Below are 20,966 nucleotides of genomic sequence, written 5' to 3'. Positions count from 1 at the left end.
CTGGTGTTCACTGTGCGTGGGAAGGCATTGGTTAATGATTTGTGTCATCTCCGATTGAGTTTATGACTTTGACAACTGTCCACTTTCGAGCGCAAAAGAAATTTCCACTTTACTTTTTGCTTCGCGGAGGGAGGAGGGAGAGGAGTCGGAGGGGGAATGCTGTTTCTTTAAGAGAGAGGGAGAGAGGAGTGAGTGTGAGGGAGAGAGAGAGAAAGGGAGGGACCTCTTTGCCCTCCAGAAACCAGGAAGGGAATTGAGTTGATCTGCTGCTGCTTGGTTAGCGCATACGGGGCTTTAAGCTGCACAACAGTGAGAGGGAGAGGAGGAGAGGAGAGGGCTGAGCTAACCCACAACAAGCTTCACCACGGCCATCGCAGGTGAGCTAAAAGGCACCCTGCCATCCCCCCGCTGTCTGCCCTGGGCCCTGTCGACCACAGGGGAGCAGGGCAGAGGAGGAGAGGAGAGAGGGAGGAATGAGGGAGGGGGACAGAAAGGAGAGCAGGGTGGGGGGGTTGGCCGGAGAGGAGAGGAGAAGGTGGGTCGCAGCAGTAGTCCCTAGTCAAGGTTCCTCTTTTTTTTAATCTTCCTAAAGTACTTCCTCTGTACTGCTATTTACCTCTGGGGAATCTTGAGATAAAGTTTATAGGATGTGTTCAAGGCATTAACTTTTCAGGCAGGTGGAAGCACTTAGAGGAGGAGGTGGAGGAGGAGGAGGAGGAGGGGGATGGGGGCTCTTGAGAGAGGGTGGTGGGTACTGAACGAGGGGAAGGAGGAACCAAAAATAATTCTATTGGACAAGGTATAAGCAATGGCAACAACTTTTCGGGACAGTGGCGATTGAAAGAGTCAGCGCAGGGCAAGTTGTGTGCTGTGTGTGCGGGGCATGTTGTAGTGGCATTAGAGTGTTTGGAATAGGAATAAGTCATTATTTAGGTCAGGAGTTTTAAGTGTGTCTGAAATGTCACTTGAGTGTGAGGTGGTGAAGAATCCACCTCTGATTGTTTGGTGGCTGATCTGACAGTTGGGGGCTGAAATTATTTTTTTTTTTTTCATACGAAGCTCGGCCCTGTTTGATGGCTGGTCTGTACTTTAATACCTGGCAGCCTGCTAGCAACATACTGTAGTGTATAATTCAGCCCTGAGTGCTTACGTTAGAGCAGGCTTGGAGATAGTGGGGGTGGTGAGGGCAAGAGAGAGCTGGGACTCGTAGTCCACGGCTGGGGCTGTTAAAGCAGGTCGAATGAGGTTTCAGAACTCTATATCCCAGAGTGCCTTGCCCTTGGCCATCCAGGAAAGGGAACAGCCGCCAGCCTATCCTGGTGAGGAGGTGTGGTGAGTGAGCAGCTGTCAAGCCAATGAGAGCAGGGGATGCAGAGCTGAGTTGTGGGCTGAAAACAGAGGGGGGTGGGGTGGTGGTGGTGGTGGTGGTGGTTGGGGGGGTAGGTGTCTGTTTGTGTGGGATCAGGCAAGGGCTTGCCTGTATGACTAGGGCCACTCGCAAGTTTCCTGTCTGGTAAAGCTCTAGCCCTGCCCAGAGACGGAGGCAACAGAGCTGGCCGGCAGGCAGGGGAGGCAGACAGGGCCCGGGAAACGTTTTCTGCCTATTTGGTAAGCACTCCAAAGACACACACACACACACACACACACACACACACACACACACACACACACACACACACACACACGCACACACACACACTGTGTCTTTAGACTGTGACTGAGAGGAGAGGAGAGGCAAGCAGAGGAAATAAATACCATAGCGTGTTGTGTGTGTGTGAGTGTGTGTGAAGGAGTGTGAGAGAGATGGGGCTTGATAGAGTTCAGAGTTCTTGACCCAGTTGCAGATAAAGGAGGGAATGGCAAATAGGTCAGTGCTGTGTGTAAGGTGCAGCACAGGACACTGCTCAGAGAAATAGTTTAAAGTTTTCGTTCATGTCAGGAACTTTTTAAACTAGGGGCATGCAAGCTCATTGTGCATCAGTGTTGTTTTTATCTTATTATGGCTCAATATTCTTTTAATCTTTTCGTCTACTGCTGTGATTAAATGGCACCGCTGCTATTATTAGTAGAGTAAAAAGATGAAGAAGGTTGCACATCCTGTGCTGCTGCTACTTTTGGGGGTGTTGAAGTAATTCCACAAAAACCTCTGCATCAAATGTTTGCTAGACTGTGGCAGAGTGACTGTGCCGATAGCTGACAGAGCACAGGTGGGGTGTTGAGTAAGAGTTTGCATGAGAAACCTCAGAAAGTGACACATCTTGTGACATCTGGATGGCATTGGTAGTCTGAGCTGCTTCAATGCAATATTAAAGTAAATCTAAAGCTCTGGTAACTTTGTGCACTATGCTGGAGTGTATTTACTTTCGGATTGATGTCAGTTTTTCTCAGCTGTACTCACACCATGGTCAATCTCATGACATTTTTTTCACCCAGTCCACTCACCCCCCTCCTCCTCACCAGCATCTTGTTAAAAGCAGATTCTAATCTCGCCTGTCCCGTCCTGCTTGCTTGTGGCTCGTGGTTTGAAGACTTCACAGGAACCCTGACTGCCTTGCTCGATAACCAGATGCATATTTTTTGGCTTTGCATACTTGTTGAACCCGTTTTTTAAACGTGTGGGCACGGAGAGGGTACAAGAAGCACAGTACATGAAGACGCCCAAGCGCTGGGAAAGTGTTTGGTATGCCTCTAAGAAGGCGGCAGCTAACAAGGTTGATGAGTTCAGTGTCACAGAAAATACCATAAATATTGTCTTGATGCTACTCTCTATGCCACTTCCTAGGTACTACGATGAAAGAAAGGTATAGTTAGCTCGAGTAAATTCCAGCAAGAGGTTAAACTAGGACGCCATATGTGTTTGTGTGTGCGCTTGTGTGCATGTGTGTCTGTGTTACCAACAATAGACTGCAGGGGAATTGCAGGGGACTTCAGTGGCTGTGGGCAGGTCCAAGACACCACCCATCAATTTGGCGGTGAGGCTGAATACAGTTTGATATTCCTGTATGTTTGTGCCTACACCACTATGGCCTGAAACTAGCAGGTTCAGACAGACTGAGAAGACAGGTTGCGTGATGTCGCCGTGGCAGTTTGAGGCTTTATTTTAGAGTGAAATGTTGGCTGTATACAACGCACTACATGTAATAGTCATTAAGTTTGCTCAAAGTTTTGTCTATGTGGTCAAATTATGTATTGTGGTATCAAAATCTGATTTTTTTGTACCAACAGAATTACTTCTGTGCTGCTATTCTATCTCTATATTTTTGTTTGTATAAGTTAAAACACTCTTCTACAGTTTGAATACTTTTATGTGCCTCTTCTTCCTTGGTGAATGCAGCTTCACTTCCCCCAAATGTTTGGTTCCCCTGGTCAGCTGCTCAATATACCACAGCTTCCAGCCTGGCTAGGCAGATAGACAGACCCCTCTCTGTTGTTTTTCTGTTGTTGTGCTGAAGTCTAGGGGGAGTAAAGGGGCTTCTTCTGTTCTCTTCTGGGACATTTATTATGGAGAAGCCAACACAACCTGATCAAATTAGAGTGGGAGAGGAAGAGGCTGGGATGTTTTTAAGGGTCAGGGTAAAGCTTGTCTTGAATTTTCACACTTTATGAGTTAGATAGTGTCATGTGTTGATATATTAATTGAGCGTTTTCATATTTTTGATAGAGTGGAAAAAAACATGAATTTTGTCAACAGTCTGTGTTATATTGTTACTAAACAGTGTGGTACAGAGATATACTAGTCCAGATGTAGCAGAACCTCCTTTTAATTAAGCAGAAAGGCCAACTGATCAGGAAGGGGATATGTGACCAGTCTGACACTGTCTGCATGTTGATTTAATGAATTGGTTTGGGATGAAACAGGAGAGAAGACGGGTGGGTTGCATTAAAGGACAGTGAGACACAGGAGGGTGGGTGGGTCCGTGCTGCTTTGCCTCCTCAGCACTGGAAAGGGGAAGTGGGTGATGTGGTGGGTACTGTGCAGTGCAGAGTCTGAGACAGAGATGGAGCAATGATGAGATGAGTGCGACAGATGAGAGGAAGAGAGAGGCAGAGAGACAGGGTCAGACAGTAGGGACAGAGAGAGCGAGCAAGCAGAGAGCTGGTCATCTGATAACAGAGCGGGTTCTGTTACACGCCTGCCACAGACTCACAGGAAGTCCTCTTTCCCTGTTGGGCTGCGCATGCACAAAGTGGCGCAGCCAGGGCACGTCGGGCCTGCGGACTGACCAACTGGCCAGCTTGAGTTCTGCTGGACAACACCGTGTTGGGGTGTAGTGCCGCTTCTGAAGCCATGTGGTAGATTTGGTTACACTTCCTGGTTGGCAGCATGGCAGTGTCAAAGCATGTTACTCAGTCTAAAAGGAACTCAGGCTGTGGATGTGGTTTTGTTACAGTGGAACTTGTGAAAGACTACTGTCCCAAGACATGTGTTGTAGGACTCATGGCCTCACAGTAAAATATAAGACAATATTTTAACTCATGAAAATCAATAATGTTGTAGTTTGTAGTTAGTATTGATATAATACATTTTATTTGAACCTACTACAAGGAACTTTAACTGGTTAAGAAACAGTCTAAATTTAATACTGATGCCAACAAGACCATCCATAAGAAGATTGGGTATTTCGATATGTTTATTATTAAAGCCTGCCACCAGGTCTGATTCTCCTTGAAATCAGATGAAATGAGCCTATGTTTACATTTTCTCAGGCAAAGTTACAGTGAGTAGTACATTAGCCAGTTAAAATGAAAAAAGATGAGACTCTTATTAAAATAATTTTATTTTTGACCTAATTTTGTGGTTATAAGGGGGAAAACACAACCATTGTCCACAGGAGCTTCCAAAATTACCAACATGCAAGTCCCTTGTCATAGCTTTAACAAAAACTAACATGAAAAAAATTAATTCATGTGATAATGTTGCCACATTTTCTCTGTGTGGAGTGACCACCAAAAAATGGAGATACCTGCATGCAACCTTTTTGGTTGAACTGACACTTAATTATATCCTAACAAAATATTATATCCTGACAGACATGAAACTTGATATAAACTTTAAATTTTTTTTAGACATTTTGTAATGACACTAATATGGTATAATTCAATACCAGATCTAAGCAAATGTAAATAATATGATAGCAGTCAATTTTCATGCCACCATAGACTACAATATCAGTATACCACTGCAACCTTATTTGTACGTAGTGTTGTTGTAGTTTTTGATGCTGTAGTTTTTACTTGGCACTTAACAGAAATATATTTTAGTAATGTTTGTAATATTTGGAGGAGCAAATATGAGAAAGTTTTATAGTATAATGCAACCCAACACCACAAACTACAGACTCAGATATTACCTTAAGAGTTTAATCACCATCCCTCTGTTATTGTTTCAAAACTATTTAAAAATGTAAGTTTTGCAGAAGTAGTAATTCACAGCTGTTGTACTGGAGTAAATTAAAATGTGGTTTTTATTCTTCTGGGCACTCTTTTTATTTGTTAGCCTGTGGCTATACAGTGGGTCTGACTGATAAACAAGCAAGAAAACAAAATAGACAAATTTAGCACAGTGTGAGAGGATATATGAGTAGCAGAAGCTACAGATTTCACTTTTCCCTTCCTGCTATCTGGCACTACAAAACATATATGTTTGTAAGGACATCATAAAACCCCCTGCTAACTTCCTCACATTAAACTTTGCCCAACTTGTGGGCAGTTACCTTTCCTCTTAATGCAGCAGGTTACACCAGGTAACTGAATGAGATCTGAGTTTATCATTGACATCTGAGCCGGATTCCTGGGCCACCATGCACTCAGGAGTTATGAGTGAGCTTGTGAGTTTAACGCCCTGCCTCGCCCACTACCTTTTCATTGGCTTTGTGTCTGTGTTTTGGCAGCGCTTCCTGGTTAGTTTCTAGTAAAGGCTGCCAGGCCTAGACGAGCCCTCGCAACTTCAGTTTTATCAGTCACTTGCCCTCTTCCTGCTTCGCTTCCAATATGACCAATCAGGTTTCCTTCCACTGCTGGCAGCAGTGAGTCACTTGGCTGTGGCACTTTTCCTAGGAACTGCAACCCCCTCCCCATTCCGATTATCTTGCATTATCTTGGTCCAACCTTGAATCCTCTTGACCTGAGTGAAGTGATTCCCTTGCAGCAGCAGGGCGGGTGAGGCAGGGTTGTTGCCATAGAGGCTGGTTGATAGTCGGTGAAATGAGGACAGGGGAGGAAAGAGAAATGATAAAGACATGGTTCGAGAAGCGTAGGCAAGAGCAAAGGGCCAACCAAGTTCTCCAATTTGTTGTATAATATCCAGATTTTTTTTAGTAGTTGTCAGTCCTGGCTTTGCTGCTGGGTTTCTCTTGCACTCTAATCTTAATGCAAATACTTGTGGTGGTTAAAATATATGAATTATTCCGATATCAAGTGAGCAACTGAATGCAGAAAGTAAATTGGGAGTAAGTCAATCGGATTGCTCTCTTGTAAAAGCAATGAGATAATAACACTTCACAAGGTGTTTGTTATAAAATTAACAACTGCTCTGTATTTCTGTACTAGGCGTTCCATCTGTGCTGTGCTCCATTAACATTTATGGTGTAAGGGATCAATGATTCAGTTGTGTTTGCTCCGATTGCTCTCTCTTAAAGTTAAATTGCTAAATAGTTTTCAATTGTGCATTATTTTTATGACTTTTTACAAGTTTAAGAAACTACTAACTGTAAGTTTTAACTAAAAAGAGATGGAAGGGAGGATATTAATATTTAGAGGAGGGCAACTAATGATTATTTTAATTATCGATTAATCTGTCAATCATTTCTTCAAGTAATTGATTAGTTGTTTTGTCCATAAAATAGTAAAATATGGTGAAAAACTGTTGATCACTTTTTCGAAAGTCAAAGGTGACATCTTTAAATGTCTTGTTTTGTCCACAACACAATGATATTTAGTGGAGCTGCAACAATTAATTAATTATTTGGTTATAAATTGATTACTAATTTAATTACCAACTATTTTGATAATTGATTAGTTGATTTAAGCCATTTTTAAGGAAAAAAAGGTAAAATTCTCTGATTCCAGCTTAAATGTAATTATCTTCTGGTTTATTTACTTTGTGAAACACTGACCAATATTTTTCAACATTTTCTGCCTTTTTGTAGACCATACAACTAATCAATTAATCAAGAAAATAATTAATCAGCAACGAAAATGATCATTAGTTACAGCCCTACTATTCAGTTTACTGTCATTGAGGACTAATTAATTATTAATAATCTATTATCTAAACGACTGACAATTAATTTAAAGCAAGTCAAACCAAATTTTTTTTAAAATGGATATTATTATAGTATGTACAATATCTACTGTAATAACTTTTTTTTTTGATAGGCTGATAGTAATTATCTCAACCGTATACTTTTCTTGACTAAAACCTTAAAGATGTTGTGTACTGCTCTCAAAAGGTGCTAATAAGCTATTTATTTTCCTTGACTATCTAAGACACATCTGAGGTTGCACAGGGTTAACAATTTGTTCCTTTGTATTTAGGAATGACTGGTATGTGTCAGCCAAAGACAGATACTTTGAGAGTGAAAATACTACAGTCCTCCCCTAGATGATACATTGATAACAGGCTAAATAAAACCACTTTTACTAATTGTAGCCACAACTTGATGTCAATGTGTGTATCGGTGAATGACAAGCAAACTGGGTGTGTGTTGGTGTGTGCTTTGGCGTAGATATTACACACCCACACATACACACACACGGCAGTCAACTGAAGTAACAGCAAAAACGGAAACTGTTTTGCAGGAGACTGTGGTTGGTTGTTTTGTCCCTGAAGCATAATGTTGATATCTGTCCTTGCTGTGTGTCGATACATGGGAAGGGGTAGAGGGACGTTACGGATGAGATGGAGGTGATGAGGGCGGGGATGGGATGGGTGGGTCTTGCGTTAAAGCAGTTGTTTGACTTGCAAAGCAGGCCTGGGTGCTCACGAACTGGGCATTAAGAGGAGGCCCTTCCCTGGAATAGGAACACCAGGGACACGGACAGTTGCTGTGCTGCTTTGTGCCGGGCTGCAGGCCTTGTCACCCACAGGCATGAATTAGTGATAAGGAATGTTTCAAGCCATGAGGAGGTGTCAGGATCAGGTTTGTTGCACTGTGTTTCCTCTTTCTTAGCGCTCTTCACAGGTTATTCGGGGACAGGTGGCTCTTGCATGCAGAGCAGTCCCTCCATGCTTCGTTGGCACTGAATTGAGTCTGTGCGTGCATGTGTGTGTGTGTGTTTTATCTCCTCTCAGCTCAGCGTCTTTACCCCACAAAGCCGTGACCCAGGGTCAGCTGTGTATGTGCGGGGGATAACGCACTACGCAAGCTTGCAGCAAAGCCAGGTCTAGTGCAGGTGCTGCGCTAGAGAGAAAAGCAGGTTGGCTGGGGTCTGGATGGGCTCACAGAGATCTATTTTCCACCTGTGAAGGACATGACCGGTAGCCATGTGGTTGCCCTTTCTCTTGCTCTTTCTTCCATCTCCATCTCACTTTGCTCTCTCCTCCATCCTCCCTCCCTCATGTGCTATCTCTCTTTGTCTTTGCCTTTGCCTCCCTCCCCTCACTCAGCATATTCAGATGAAGGGTTGGATAATAAAATTGGCTCATGCCATTTCTGACAGTCTTTGTGAAAGTATTTGCAGAGGCTTTGTGGTCAACTGCCTATCAAAACTGAATTGAGTTAAACCTGCAACAGGGAGTTAACAGGTTATGAAACGGTCTCAGTTTATTACTTATGCCTCTATATGACCTTAATAAGCAAAGTAAGACAAGTTAGTTCTTTCTTTATAGTTGTTCTTAATGCTGGTCACTTGGTTGGATTATCCTTGAAATCGATGAAATGAGCCTGTGTTTACATTTTCCCAGGCAAAGTTACAGTGAGTAGTATATTCACAAGTTAAAAAAAAAAAGCAGGAGGAGATTTCTATTGAGATCATTTCATTTTTGACCGTATATTTTTGGGTTACTATGGTGAAAACAATGTTCCACAGGGAACAATTTTTAATTTTAAACACATTATCAAAAAACTGTCAACTCAGTAAGAAATGCAAAGCAACCAGTACTCCAAAATATGTTCAGTGTTATTGAAAAGTATGCATTTTTATTTGAAAGTTGAAAGTGCAGTTTGAACAAATATATGTTTTTTTTCTCCTCATGCCTGCCCGTCCAGTAATGTTGTCAAAAATATCAATATTTTGTTAACAATAGGTTCAGTGGGGCTGTGTATTAGCAAGAATCTGGCGATACACTCTGTTACCGGTGTTACCATTCAATGTATTCTGATACTGTAAACAAGGTGATATGTTGCTACTGCTTTTAAATCTAATTTTAGGAAAAAAAACCTGCCATAGTATTAAGGACACACCACCATATAGATAAAGTTAAGTTAAAACTTTACTTTCTCATACAGTCAGAGCAGTTAAGATGAATGATAATACTGAAATGTAGCAGTCAAGGGTTTAAACAGACATTAAGTCTTGTGAACTGCTGCCAGACTTTTGTATGTATCACAATTCAGTGTTTTAGAAAATCAATACAGTATCACAAAACATAATATCATGATACTCAAGTGCATTGATATTTTCTTACACCAGAGTATCGAAAGTACTTGAGCTATTAAAAAAATATTTAAATGATCAGTCAGTGACCTGAGTTCAGTCTTTATTGTCCTGCCTGGCATTTTGGCTTGCAGCAGCAAGACCAGACAGTTCAGTTCAGTGCCTTGTTCTGTAACAGCACTGTATGTGAACTGTTAAAAAAAAAGAAAAAATATAGAATATTTCTTGTACCTTTTTTATATTAGTATTGTATCAAAGTTTAAAATTCTGGTATCATGACAACTCTACTCTCTTTTTTAAAGGCTTTACCTGACATGTGGGCAGATTGACATGTTGCCAGGTCTCAAGGTGTGGAGACAGATAGGCGTTGCTTTGTACAGAGGAGAACAGTACATAACAGGAGGAGAGAGCAGGAGGGGCGAACACAGGTGAACACAGGTAAGAAAGAGGAGAGGCAGCCAGGTTAGTCAGGTTTGGTAGTGGGGTGTAGCATACAAACATACCAGGAGGGCAGATCTGAAGGAATGTCATTTTAATGCTTGTCGAGAGCAACACACTCAACACATCCTCCAAACCACCCCCCCTGGCCTCACCCCCTGCTGGGTCTCCCTGGCAGATGGAGAAGAGTGGGGGGAGGAGAGTGCGAGGGGTTGGATGCCCTATATGTGTGTTTATGTGCGTGTGTGTTCCGTGCGTTATTGATGTCTCTGTGATGTTACAGTATTTGCTTGTGCGAGTGTGTTAATAGACAAATCGAGGATGGCTTGTTCTGCTGAAACCCCCCTCCCACTGTGCAGGCTTCAGTCGATCATTTTAATCTCCCCCCACACGTGAGCGAGGGGACAGCCTTTCCTGAAACTTGGCACACAGTACAGGGTGGGGTAACCAGCTCAGACCGGATTGACAACCTCCCTTTTTAATACTGTTCCCTCGCAGCTTGTTGCGTGTCCTCTTCCTCCTCCTGTGGAGTTTTTCCACAGGGTCTGCTCTGGCAGCCCCCACCCCCCTCCCCCCCTTTTCCTCCACCTCCCTCGCTCTCTTCCCCAGCTCTCGACTGACACAGAGTGCACAAGCTGCACAGCCCAGCTCCCAGCATGCACTCTGATCCCCACTGCCCTCTGCCTATCTGTCCTCCACGACCTCATACTTGGTTTCTTGCATGAGTGCATGCACACACACCCATAGATGTAGGCACATATAAAGTGAAACAGGCACCCAGCCACACGCACAAACATAGTGTGGTACATAAACATATTCATTTAGTCGTTCCTGCACTCATGGTGTTTTAGCAGGAAGAATGCATTCAAAATGGTTGTGAGCCCCTATTTACTCTCATTTATTGCGCGTTGTCACACTGCTACCATAAAGTTTTGTAGTAAAACTGTAAATACACCTGTTGTGCCAGTAGATTTGCTTTAAAAGCACCAGTGTTACACATCACTGTGGTGTTTCTTTTCAGTACTTGGGACACTGTAAAGGCTTTTGAGTCCAGTCAATGAACTTATGTGACCTTTCTAGTGTTCAACATATGTGGCAAATCTAAAGCATTCACTGTGAAGTTCAGTTTCAGGTCAGGCACTCATGGAGCACAAAATGGTTTTATTCACTCTAATTAGGCCTAGTTGTTTTTAGATGGAACATGTCGTGAAGTGTTTTGATATGGGTATAAAAACACATTTGCATGAAACCATCAATGTGTTGGTGTGAAAAATCAGGAGAGAAATTTTCTACATTACCAAGACATTAAAGATCACTTGTTAAAATGAATTATTTTATACTTTGCTTAGAATCAGAAAAAGTCAACACACAGTTTATTTTGATGAAGGTCTTAAGCATACAATATATAGGATGGAGAGAAACAATATAAATACTCCGCCAGGGCTGCAATATTTTAGGAAACAAATGGCTCAAAACAATGTCAAATGTGGTGCAGTTACTACCTATGTAGTATACACTGCTATGCAGTAGATTTATCTTGTTATGGTGATTTCTGATTGTTGGTGCAGCTTGTCTGCATTGGCCAGATCTTGCCATGATTTTTTGAACGCTAATGTATCTGTCATACAGATGTCAATATCGTTTATTATCTTTATTTCTACATCATTTGACACCCTTCATGTGAATTAAACTATTCTTGAAATAATCATTCTGCATTTATTTTTATCAGATGCCGTAGTTGTGTAGTGTAGCCATACTTTACAACGTGATTGGCCATGAACACATGATAATTTTTTTTCTAGATCTGGGTTCACAAAGGATCAAATGCAGGTAAAGTCTGACTATTTGGTACTGGGTTATTTTTATTAATATTGATATTACAGGTATTAGTAATATTCAGCCCTAAACCTGGTATGACCCAACTTGGCAGAGTTTGTTTACATACTGAAGAGTCTGTATGTGTATATTTTACCTACCCACTTTATGTTATAATCTGTGAACTCACCCCTTGTACTTACAATTTTAAATTATAAAACTGCAACCTCTATGAATGTTCTGTGTGTACTGGGTCATGTTCTGAAGCATTCTGCTGTATATTTCTGACTATGGTGAATCATTTAATCAATAGTCCTCTCTCTTTCTTGGTCCACATAGAGAATACCATGAACTGATCTTTTATTTTCACTTTTTGTCTTTCCCTCTCTTCTGTCTGTCCAACTCTTCTACTCTCAGACAGGCAGACGGACAGACGGCAGGACGGATACACGGGTGGGGGCTGTGCTCGGCGGCTCGGCGGCAGGCTGGTGGAAGATGTCGTCAGGAGCCGGTGGGAGGGGCGGAAGGCGGCTCAGGGGGACAGCAAGCAGCGGTGGTGGAGGAGGGAGAGGAGGGGCGGGAGAAGCAGAGGAAGGCCCTGTGGGGATCCCTTTCCCTGAGCACAGCGCAGACATCCTCGGCAGCCTGAACAAGCAGCGGCTCAGCGGCTTGCTCTGTGACGTCCTCCTAGTCACCCAGGACCGGGAGTTCCCGGCTCACCGCTCCGTCCTGGCCTCCTGCAGCTCCTACTTCCACAAGCTCTTCACTTCAGGAGCCGCCGCTGACCAACAGAACATCTACAACATCGACTTTGTGGTGGCGGAGGCTCTGGGAGCACTGCTGGACTTTGCCTACACAGCCACATTGACAGTCAGTCACAGCACTGTGGCTGACATCCTCGCCGCTGCACGCCTCCTGGAAATCCCACCTGTCCAGGACGTCTGTACACACCTGCTGGACACCAAAGTGCTCTCCCCGCCGGTACATGACCATTACAGAACGAAAAGCGACGTGTTAAAGTCAAATTTAAGTTTGGAGATGAGATCAATATCCTGTTGAAATTGTTGAATGCATTTATAGCAAAACACAGAGTAGATTGTTGTGGAACTGAAATAATTCATTCAAAATCTAGTCCTCTCAGGGAATGAGGCGTCTGGTCATCATTCCATCCCGTTCATTAAATAGTCAGCATAGTCAAGCTTACATCATGGCCTTTATCAGTCTCTCTCACTATGCCAAACACACGCCCACAGCCTTGGGGTTAGTTCAACACTTACTCATTCTGAGCCAATAATGTGTGTGGAAGGACAGCATGCTCTTTCGCAGACTACAGACACAGCACATCACAGCTACACTTCAACACGATCAAGTGTAGCTGTGATATGCTGTGTCTGAATACATAACGCTCTACATCATGTGATAATCACAGCTGTACGTCACTATGATGATCACATCATGCAGGGCACATGCAAACACCTTTACTGATTCCTGTAGGTTTCAGTTTAAAACAGTGCTGTAGTTTGTGGTAAACACAAGTTATTTTTCTTCCAAAGTAAGTATACCAAAACATATATGGGGCTTTGTGCTGCTTTATTGTTGTTCATGCCCACACTAGTTAGCAATGTGTTTTGTAAAGTAGTTTTTGTTTCCTCAGTGTGCTAATGGGCATGCTGAGCCCCTGGGTACGCATCCAGGATACCCAAATAGTGATCTACCCATAGTGATAGGCTTTACAGTCAGGGCTGTCATGGTGATGGAATTTTCCCTGCAGTTTATTTAGGTAGGCTTAACAGTGTAGTATTCAGGATTAGTGCCATTATTTTGCTAGTTTTTGCAAATGACTTCATATATGATAAAATAATTTATTTGGTGCAGTAACATTAAGTGTAGCGTAGGTCTCACCGCACTACCCACCGGGCAACTTTATGGTCTGACCAAGCTAGCCTGCTTGATGCTAGCCATGGTTACACAGCGTTGCAAATGAATTCACACGTATTTACCCGTAGCTATGTTGTTACCTTCAAGTAAATTAATCTCCAGCAGCAAGGAAAGCATACACATACTGGCGGCAAGGATAACAGAGCAGAAGCAGCAAGCTTCTGTATCACAACAAAACTAATGCAACTTGCACTGCTGTATAAACTTTTACAGAAAGCACCATGAAAAACATGTACCAGCATCCAACCTACTACTGTTGTTATTTAGTTGGCTTAAAATTAGGCTTAACATTCACAAAGTTTCTCATACAATATCACAATACGACTCAACATTACAACATTTGACCAACATCACACCGGCCTATGTGGTGGCCTTACTAGCTGTGCAACATGCTTACACCATGTTCAAACAGGCTAACCTACAAATAAACAGTAAAACTACATAAAACCTGGCAAAACTTAGAGCTTCCAAGATTGAAGACAGTCACAGACAGCCGGCATTGATCTGTCCTTGAGCTTGTGTGATTGCTGGCTTTTGTATTGCTAGTTTAAATTTTTGAAGAATCGATTCATTCACTTAAAATGCATTGTAAAACAATAAGGGCCTAGCCTACTGTAGTAAAACAGTTGTTTAGCAGTTGTTGCAGTTGCTGTACTTTCTCTTTTTTGTGCAACCTGCCATTGACTTTAAATTTCTCCTTCCCTTCCTCTCTTTGTTCCCTGTCATGTCTCACTAGGCGGGCAGTGAGCGAAGAGATGAAGATGAAGATGAGGAGGGGAAGGGCAAAGGAGGCAGGGAGCAGGGGAACCGGGTGCGGGCCCGGGAGTACCTGGAGTACTTCCAGAGAGGGGCGCACTGGAGCAGTAGCTGCAGCACGCCAGAGCTCAGGGACCTGCCCACGCACCTGCACTTTAACCATGGTAACGGCGGGGCTCCCAGCAACGGGGCTCCCGCTGGCCCCGGTGAGTACTACTCCCCCCTGGCCCTTGCCCTGGCCCAGGCGCCCGCACAGGAACCAGAGGAAGAGGATGAGGATGAAGAGGACGACGAGGACGGGGAGGCGGTGCAGGGAAACGGAGCGAACCTGGGGTCATCTTACTACCCCCCATCCCAAAATGGGCACTTCTACCTCCCCCCTGAGTCGAGGCTGGGGCAGGAGACAGAGGTGGAGGAGGGAGGCAGGGAGGTGATGGCGAGGGGGAGGGGTTCTGCCAGCGCCCTCTTGCAGCAGATGATGGACTCCATCGAGAGGCAGAAGGAACGTGCGACGACCGGGGAGGAACAGGAAGATGGGGACGACCCCGACATGGAATTTTACTTGAATTATTTTAACAGCTCACAGCACGAGGATGCAGCTTCTGCTGCTGTGACACAGGGAGTGCCGCCGCTCTGGCTATCACGGGGCAGAACAGGCCAGGAGAGAGTGGGAGGAGGAGGAGACAGGGGGGTTGGAGAGAGAAGCAGTGGGGGTGGAGGAGGAGGAAGTGGAGGGGAGAGGAAGATGCGCTCTAAGGCCTTCCAGAAATGCCCCATATGCTCCAAGGTCATTCAAGGAGCAGGCAAGCTACCCCGCCACATCCGAACGCACACGGGAGAGAAACCCTATGAATGCGCCATCTGCAAAGTGCGCTTTACCAGGTAAGCCCAATTAATGAAGTGACTACCCCATGTCACATGTACTAATAGTCTTGGACTTGGCACTGTAGACAAACTGCCCAGCAGTGGGAAACACCACAAAGCCAAGAGCAGGAGCATTAGCACTAACCAACTTAGCTTTGCATTAAGGAGGCAGCTCAGTTTGTGAATCTAAATGTTTACCTTGATCATGGACTGACTGAATGTCCTTAACCAGGTTTTTTCAATGTCTCATTGTAACAAAATGTCAGTCAAAATGGCATGTCAGAATACAGGAATTGAAATCTTCTGGTATTGACAATATCCATGATATTTAAAATATTAAATATTGATGTCATGTTAAAAATACACATTATTTTATTGTATAAATAGTTCAGTGCCTTTTGAACATACTGTAGGCTTTTAAACAATTTCCATTTCTTTCCATTCTCTCTTTTTTCCCTCCCCCCCACACCTTTTCACTATCCATTAAGCATAACTGCAATTTTTATACCCTTTTTTACAGGGGCTAGACATTAAGGATTGCCCACTGGGGCAAGTAAAATGCCATGTCAGGCTAGTATATGTGGCAACTCACTTGCCTGACTGGTCAAGCAGTAAAAAACAATTAAACAGCTATTAAACTATTTTGGTAAGCAATTAACCAATAAAGTAATTTTTCAATAAAATTGTTTCCAGTCTCTAAAATATGGATATTTCCAGCTTGTCTTCATTTAAACTGAATATCTTTGGTTTAAGACTGACAAGATGAGACATTTAAAAGTATCACCTTGGACTATGAAAAACTGGGAGGCCCATTTTTCTCTATTTGCTGACATTTTATAGATGTTGCAGCCCAAGATTATACATGACAGCTTTAGTCTTTGTTGTTATTTAATAACCGCTAATAAAACAATTTTTACAGAAGCAAGTGAAAGTCAACTTTGGGCAAGTACATTTGTGACCCACTTGCCTGACCAAGAAAGTGAAAAAAACATGTTGAACCCTTGTTATCAACTCTCACTGCACCTCCCTACCCTCATATTAGGAGTGTAATTCATTTGACACAAAACACACAATAAACAAAGGATGCAAACAGCATTTTTTAAAGTTTTCTGAAGATATCACAATAATGTTATCACAATTTTTTTTTGGCCAAGAAAATCATATAGTGAAAATGTGATATTGTGACAGCCCTAATGTAAAATATTACAGCTCTGAGAGAGGGGGTCATGTAGTTATAAAGGTCTGTTTTATTGTCACAGCCTTCATAGCAAAGTCCTGGAATTTTAACATAGGGGTTCTATAAAAGAAGGCTGCACCACTGTAATGTTATCTAGCAGAGGGCTGCTATAAAGTGCTGTGTTCTGATACAGAGGGGGATTACAGGCCCTGGATGGTGCTCTATGTACTCCAATGCAGTAATTTGAACTTTTGATCTCTGGTTATGTTGATTATTGCCCACGGCAGAGTAGTTACACCCCACCCACCCCCCGCGCTTCACTCCTTTACCTCTCTAATGAAATCTGCCATGTGCTGCTCAGATAAATGTAGCTGGTCTACAGCGAGGGACTTGAGTGCACATGGTTTCCCCGTATTTAGGAGTCCTGCCTTTCCTTGAAATCATTCCTTTAATTAATTAATCAGTGGACTTGTGCTGGAAATAGACGCAGTAGGCTAGAAATACCCAGAACCTCTGCTGGCATGGCAGGTAGGGAAGACCAATCTGAATTTGCCTTCTAGCTAAATTCGACCAGCAGTGGGAAGGGGGTATTGTAATCTTAATCCTGTTTGATCAGGGTTAAGAGTGTGCCTCGCACGGTAATAAATCACTCTGTCCTTTAAATAATTCACCTCTGTCAGTGTGCCACTTTGTTCCAAGGCTTCGGCCTGTGGGCATGTGTGTGTGTCTGTGTGCATGTGGGTGTTTCTCCTTACCTACGTGCATGTTTCTGTGTTAATTTTTATATTTGGGGCACACTTTGTACAGATCTGTTACTGTTGCAGTGGGTTTATTGTTTGCTTGTATGACAGCTAATCCACTTAGGTGGCATGTGTGTGCGTGTGTGTATGTGTGCTCAAATTGAGTTGTCTTAACTACGCTTGTTTGTTTAGGAGGCCCTCTGCCCTCGATGCAAAAGAGTTAAACGATTAAAGAGCTCGGGAGCTGGAGAGATAGTGAGGGCTAAAGGGGGGAGGGAGGGACAGGAGTCAGATGAAGGCCAAGGCAGCCTGATAAAGTTTAGTGGGCGGTGCACCATCGCAAAGTAAAATATGTTCCAGGATGTATTGAGATGACTTAGAGAAGTCATAGTTTGGTCTAGGGTGTAATTGTTGTAGAACTCACAAATTATTAGAAAGCAAGTCTTTCATATCAACTTTTTGATGTGCTTAAAAGTGACACCTACTCTTATACAAAATTCAATCAAATTGCAGCTTGTGAGGATAGAAGTAGTCTTCAAAATTGATAACTCATCTATAATTCAATACTATTTAACGTCAAGTTTTCAGAATGATTTGGGAGTTGTTCAGCTGCAGAGGACATTGTGGTCTTCATTTTCTCTCGACAAAATGCATGCATTTCTCAGATCTTTTAATTGTTACGGTGACGTCCTCAAAGACAAGTTAACAGAAATCATAAAAATTCCAACTGACACAGTGAACATTGAGCTCTCTCGTCAGTCCACAGTTGTGCTCTTGTGTGCAATTACACAGATAAAGATGTAAAGTTTATGGCTTCTCCTCAGTTGGCCCGACTGCCCTCTCAGAGTAATCGTACTGGAAGAGATCCAAAAGATGGCTGTTTAATAGGAAATAAAGCTATCTAAAGCATATTAAGCTGACTGCTGTACATGTGAGAATTAATAATACATTTTGAGTTAATTATGTATTTGTACATGATATTACATAGCCTAATGAGTAACTGAAGCTGCAAAGAGAACCTGAAGCAGGCTGTGTGCACTGACTTTATTCAAATCATTGTGGGCAGATCCTCTTGTGCATTTGAATTTTGTGTCTTGTATTCTGATGTGATCTCGTTTTTTCTTTTCCCTCACAGGCAGGACAAGCTCAAGGTTCATATGCGGAAGCATACAGGAGAGAAGCCTTACCTGTGTACGCAATGTGGAGCCGCCTTTGCTCACAACTACGACCTGAAGAACCACATGCGTGTACACACCGGCCTGCGCCCCTATCAGTGCTCAAGCTGCTTTAAGACTTTCGTGCGCTCGGATCACCTGCACCGCCACCTCAAGAAGGACGGCTGCAACGGCATCCCGTCGCGTCGAGGCCGAAAGCCTCGGGTGCGAGAGCCAGGGTTGCTTGATGCCCCCCTGGGCCTGCTGAGCCCCGGCTCCGACACGGGCGCCGGGCCTCGTACCATCAGGGGACGGCGGCGCTCTGAGGCGTCCTCAGCGGCAGAGGTGGATGGGGCTGTGGGAGCCCACGCACACAGTCCTCAGCTGCAGGAGCTGGCAGGGGAGACAGGGCCCTGAGACTTCAGGGACAACAAGGACACTGCTGGACACCACAGTCACTCTGCACCGCCTGTGAGACAGGCCAGTGAACAGAGAGGAGAAAAAACATGCAATGGCAAACTTAAAAAAAAAACAAACAAACAAAACAACTAACTATTCCTCTATAAACCAAATCAGGGTGTCACAAAAATCTAATCTCTATATTTCTTTTTCCTTTTCTTTAGGAAATGGAGTAGACATGAGAGCACTTGAGTCGGTTTATCTGTTAAAGAGCAAAGAACGCTTCAAATCATGCACCCATGATGTCCACTTTCTGGGCCATTTCTTTCTTTATAATATTAGGGGTTTTATACATTGGCATACAGTATGTGCTTAGGCAGATGTATGATAGATACAAAGAAACTCTGAGCAACTATGCAGTTGATTTAGATTTTTATTGGTTTGGTCCTCACAGCCTTCAAGCTCTAAGAAAGGTGTCTATCAAGCACCTTCTGGCTGCTGTACGGGTGAAGTGAGGACAAATCCTCCCAGTGAAAACAAGCCTTTTTGTATTCTTTTGCAGGTCTGAAATGTACAGTTACCATAGAAACAACATTGCCACAAGATGGCATATGCAAGGAAAAGTCACCACAATTTTGATGCAACAGTTTTTTCTCTCTAAATGTTCCAGAAAGAATCAGACAAAGGGTTTGATTGAAGTGTTGCTTTCTCTATAAAAACGCATTTTAAGAATCTATGGTTTGTCTTATTGAAAAACAAATCGATGTTGAGTCAAATCCACTTTAATGGGGGCTCGTCAATTGCAGGACTAGGGAATATGAGGGGTGGAGGGTTTGTGTTTTTAAAGCACTACCATCGTCAATGTATATGTTGGCTTGACTACGTTGCCTCTTATCCCTCACAACCCTGCGATTTCAGCATTTTTGTTTTTCCCTTTCGATTTTGTCTTAATTTTTTGTTGTTGTTCCTTTTTGTTGACTGCTTCGGGTACTTGACACTTTATAATTGTATACATGTATATACAGCAGGTGGTGATATGACATTGGTCCCCTCTTAATGCTGAGGTGTACTTATCGGGTTTTTTCCTCTTAGGCTTGATGTCATATTTCTCACAGAGTGAAGCTCGTGGGTGAACGAAACAAACTGTATGAATGTTTGACGAAAAAGAAAACAAGAGTCACCCATTTGTCCTAAACTTTAACACTTGACATGTATAGTTCCTGCCCAAAGGATGAGGAGGAGGTCGGATGAATGAATGTGCTTAACTTTGTGCAGTTTTTCGGAATCTGTCCTTGTGTGACAAGGCGCGGGTAGCATTTAACCAACCGCAGGTTAAAGGAATGGCAGGGAGCCCGAATGAGAGAGTGACAAAGAGTACGAAGAAGAGATAGATGAGCACCTTTTTTTCTACGTTTGCACAGCTTTACTAAAGATATCCAGCAGAGCGAGAGGGAGAGGTATATTTACAGGAAGTGGCCTGGTGTTGGGGAGGCAGTGAGAGGAGGTTTATGTATCATGCTTATTCCAATCTTTTTTGCCCTGGGGACCACACAACCGTGAGGCAACCTGTATGATGAAGAGAGCAATAAATACCTGTCCAAGTTGGGAGGCCAAATAGGAGCGCAGCTGCAGCTGGTCGACGGGGGAGGGGAACAAGGGAAGGGGAAGGGGAGGGGGATCTCACAATGTCTGTTGCATTCCAAAAAATAATCTCCCCCAGCTCAGCCACGTTTCCAGGCAGGAGGGGATCAAATCAGGCCTTTTCTCTCCCTCTCTCCTCCCTCTGTAGTCCTCTAATGCCCCCGAACCAGCCTGGAGGGGATATTATTATATTAGAGCCTGGTGTTACTGCGGGTAGGACGCCTGGTGCTGGCAGTTTAGTGTGTCTGCGAGTGTGTTTACATGTACGTGTGTTTGTGTACATGTGTGTGCGTGGCAGCCAGGGTCTCTCTCTGGCCACATCATCACTTGTGTGAGTCAGCCACAGCCTGTTCAAACATGCACCCTGAGCTGCCAGCCCCAGTGCACTTTCTCTGTCTTTCGCACACACACACACACACACACTTGCTGGGTCCAGGTATCCTGTAG

General features: G+C 43.5%; 1 protein-coding gene across 1 annotated transcript; it reads left to right on the top strand.

Annotated features, from left to right (window-relative positions):
• Positions 1–209: 209 nt before the first annotated feature.
• zbtb7a (zinc finger and BTB domain containing 7a) lies at positions 210–20,079 on the top strand. Its single transcript, XM_084722192.1, has 4 exons — positions 210–377; positions 12,268–12,831; positions 14,525–15,426; positions 18,461–20,079. The coding sequence occupies exons 2-4, from the start codon at positions 12,346–12,348 to the stop codon at positions 18,894–18,896; spliced, it is 1,824 nt and encodes a 607-aa protein (XP_084578318.1). The 5' UTR covers positions 210–377; positions 12,268–12,345; the 3' UTR covers positions 18,897–20,079.
• Positions 20,080–20,966: the final 887 nt, after the last annotated feature.

Source organism: Lutjanus erythropterus, chromosome 7 (assembly GCF_056507025.1).
Source record: "Lutjanus erythropterus isolate fLutEry1 chromosome 7, fLutEry1.hap2, whole genome shotgun sequence".
NCBI classification, from domain to species: domain Eukaryota; kingdom Metazoa; phylum Chordata; class Actinopteri; order Lutjaniformes; family Lutjanidae; genus Lutjanus; species Lutjanus erythropterus.
This window is presented reverse-complemented; position numbering and strand designations above follow the sequence as displayed.

Excerpts from the sequence above, each read along its gene's own strand:
- zbtb7a (XM_084722192.1), top strand. The coding sequence starts at position 12,346 with ATGTCGTCAGGAGCCGGTGGGAGGGGCGGAAGGCGGCTCAGGGGGACA. Across the intron at positions 12,832-14,524 it reads CCAAAGTGCTCTCCCCGCCG|GCGGGCAGTGAGCGAAGAGA; the intron begins GTACATGACCAT and ends ATGTCTCACTAG. Across the intron at positions 15,427-18,460 it reads TGCAAAGTGCGCTTTACCAG|GCAGGACAAGCTCAAGGTTC; the intron begins GTAAGCCCAATT and ends TTTCCCTCACAG.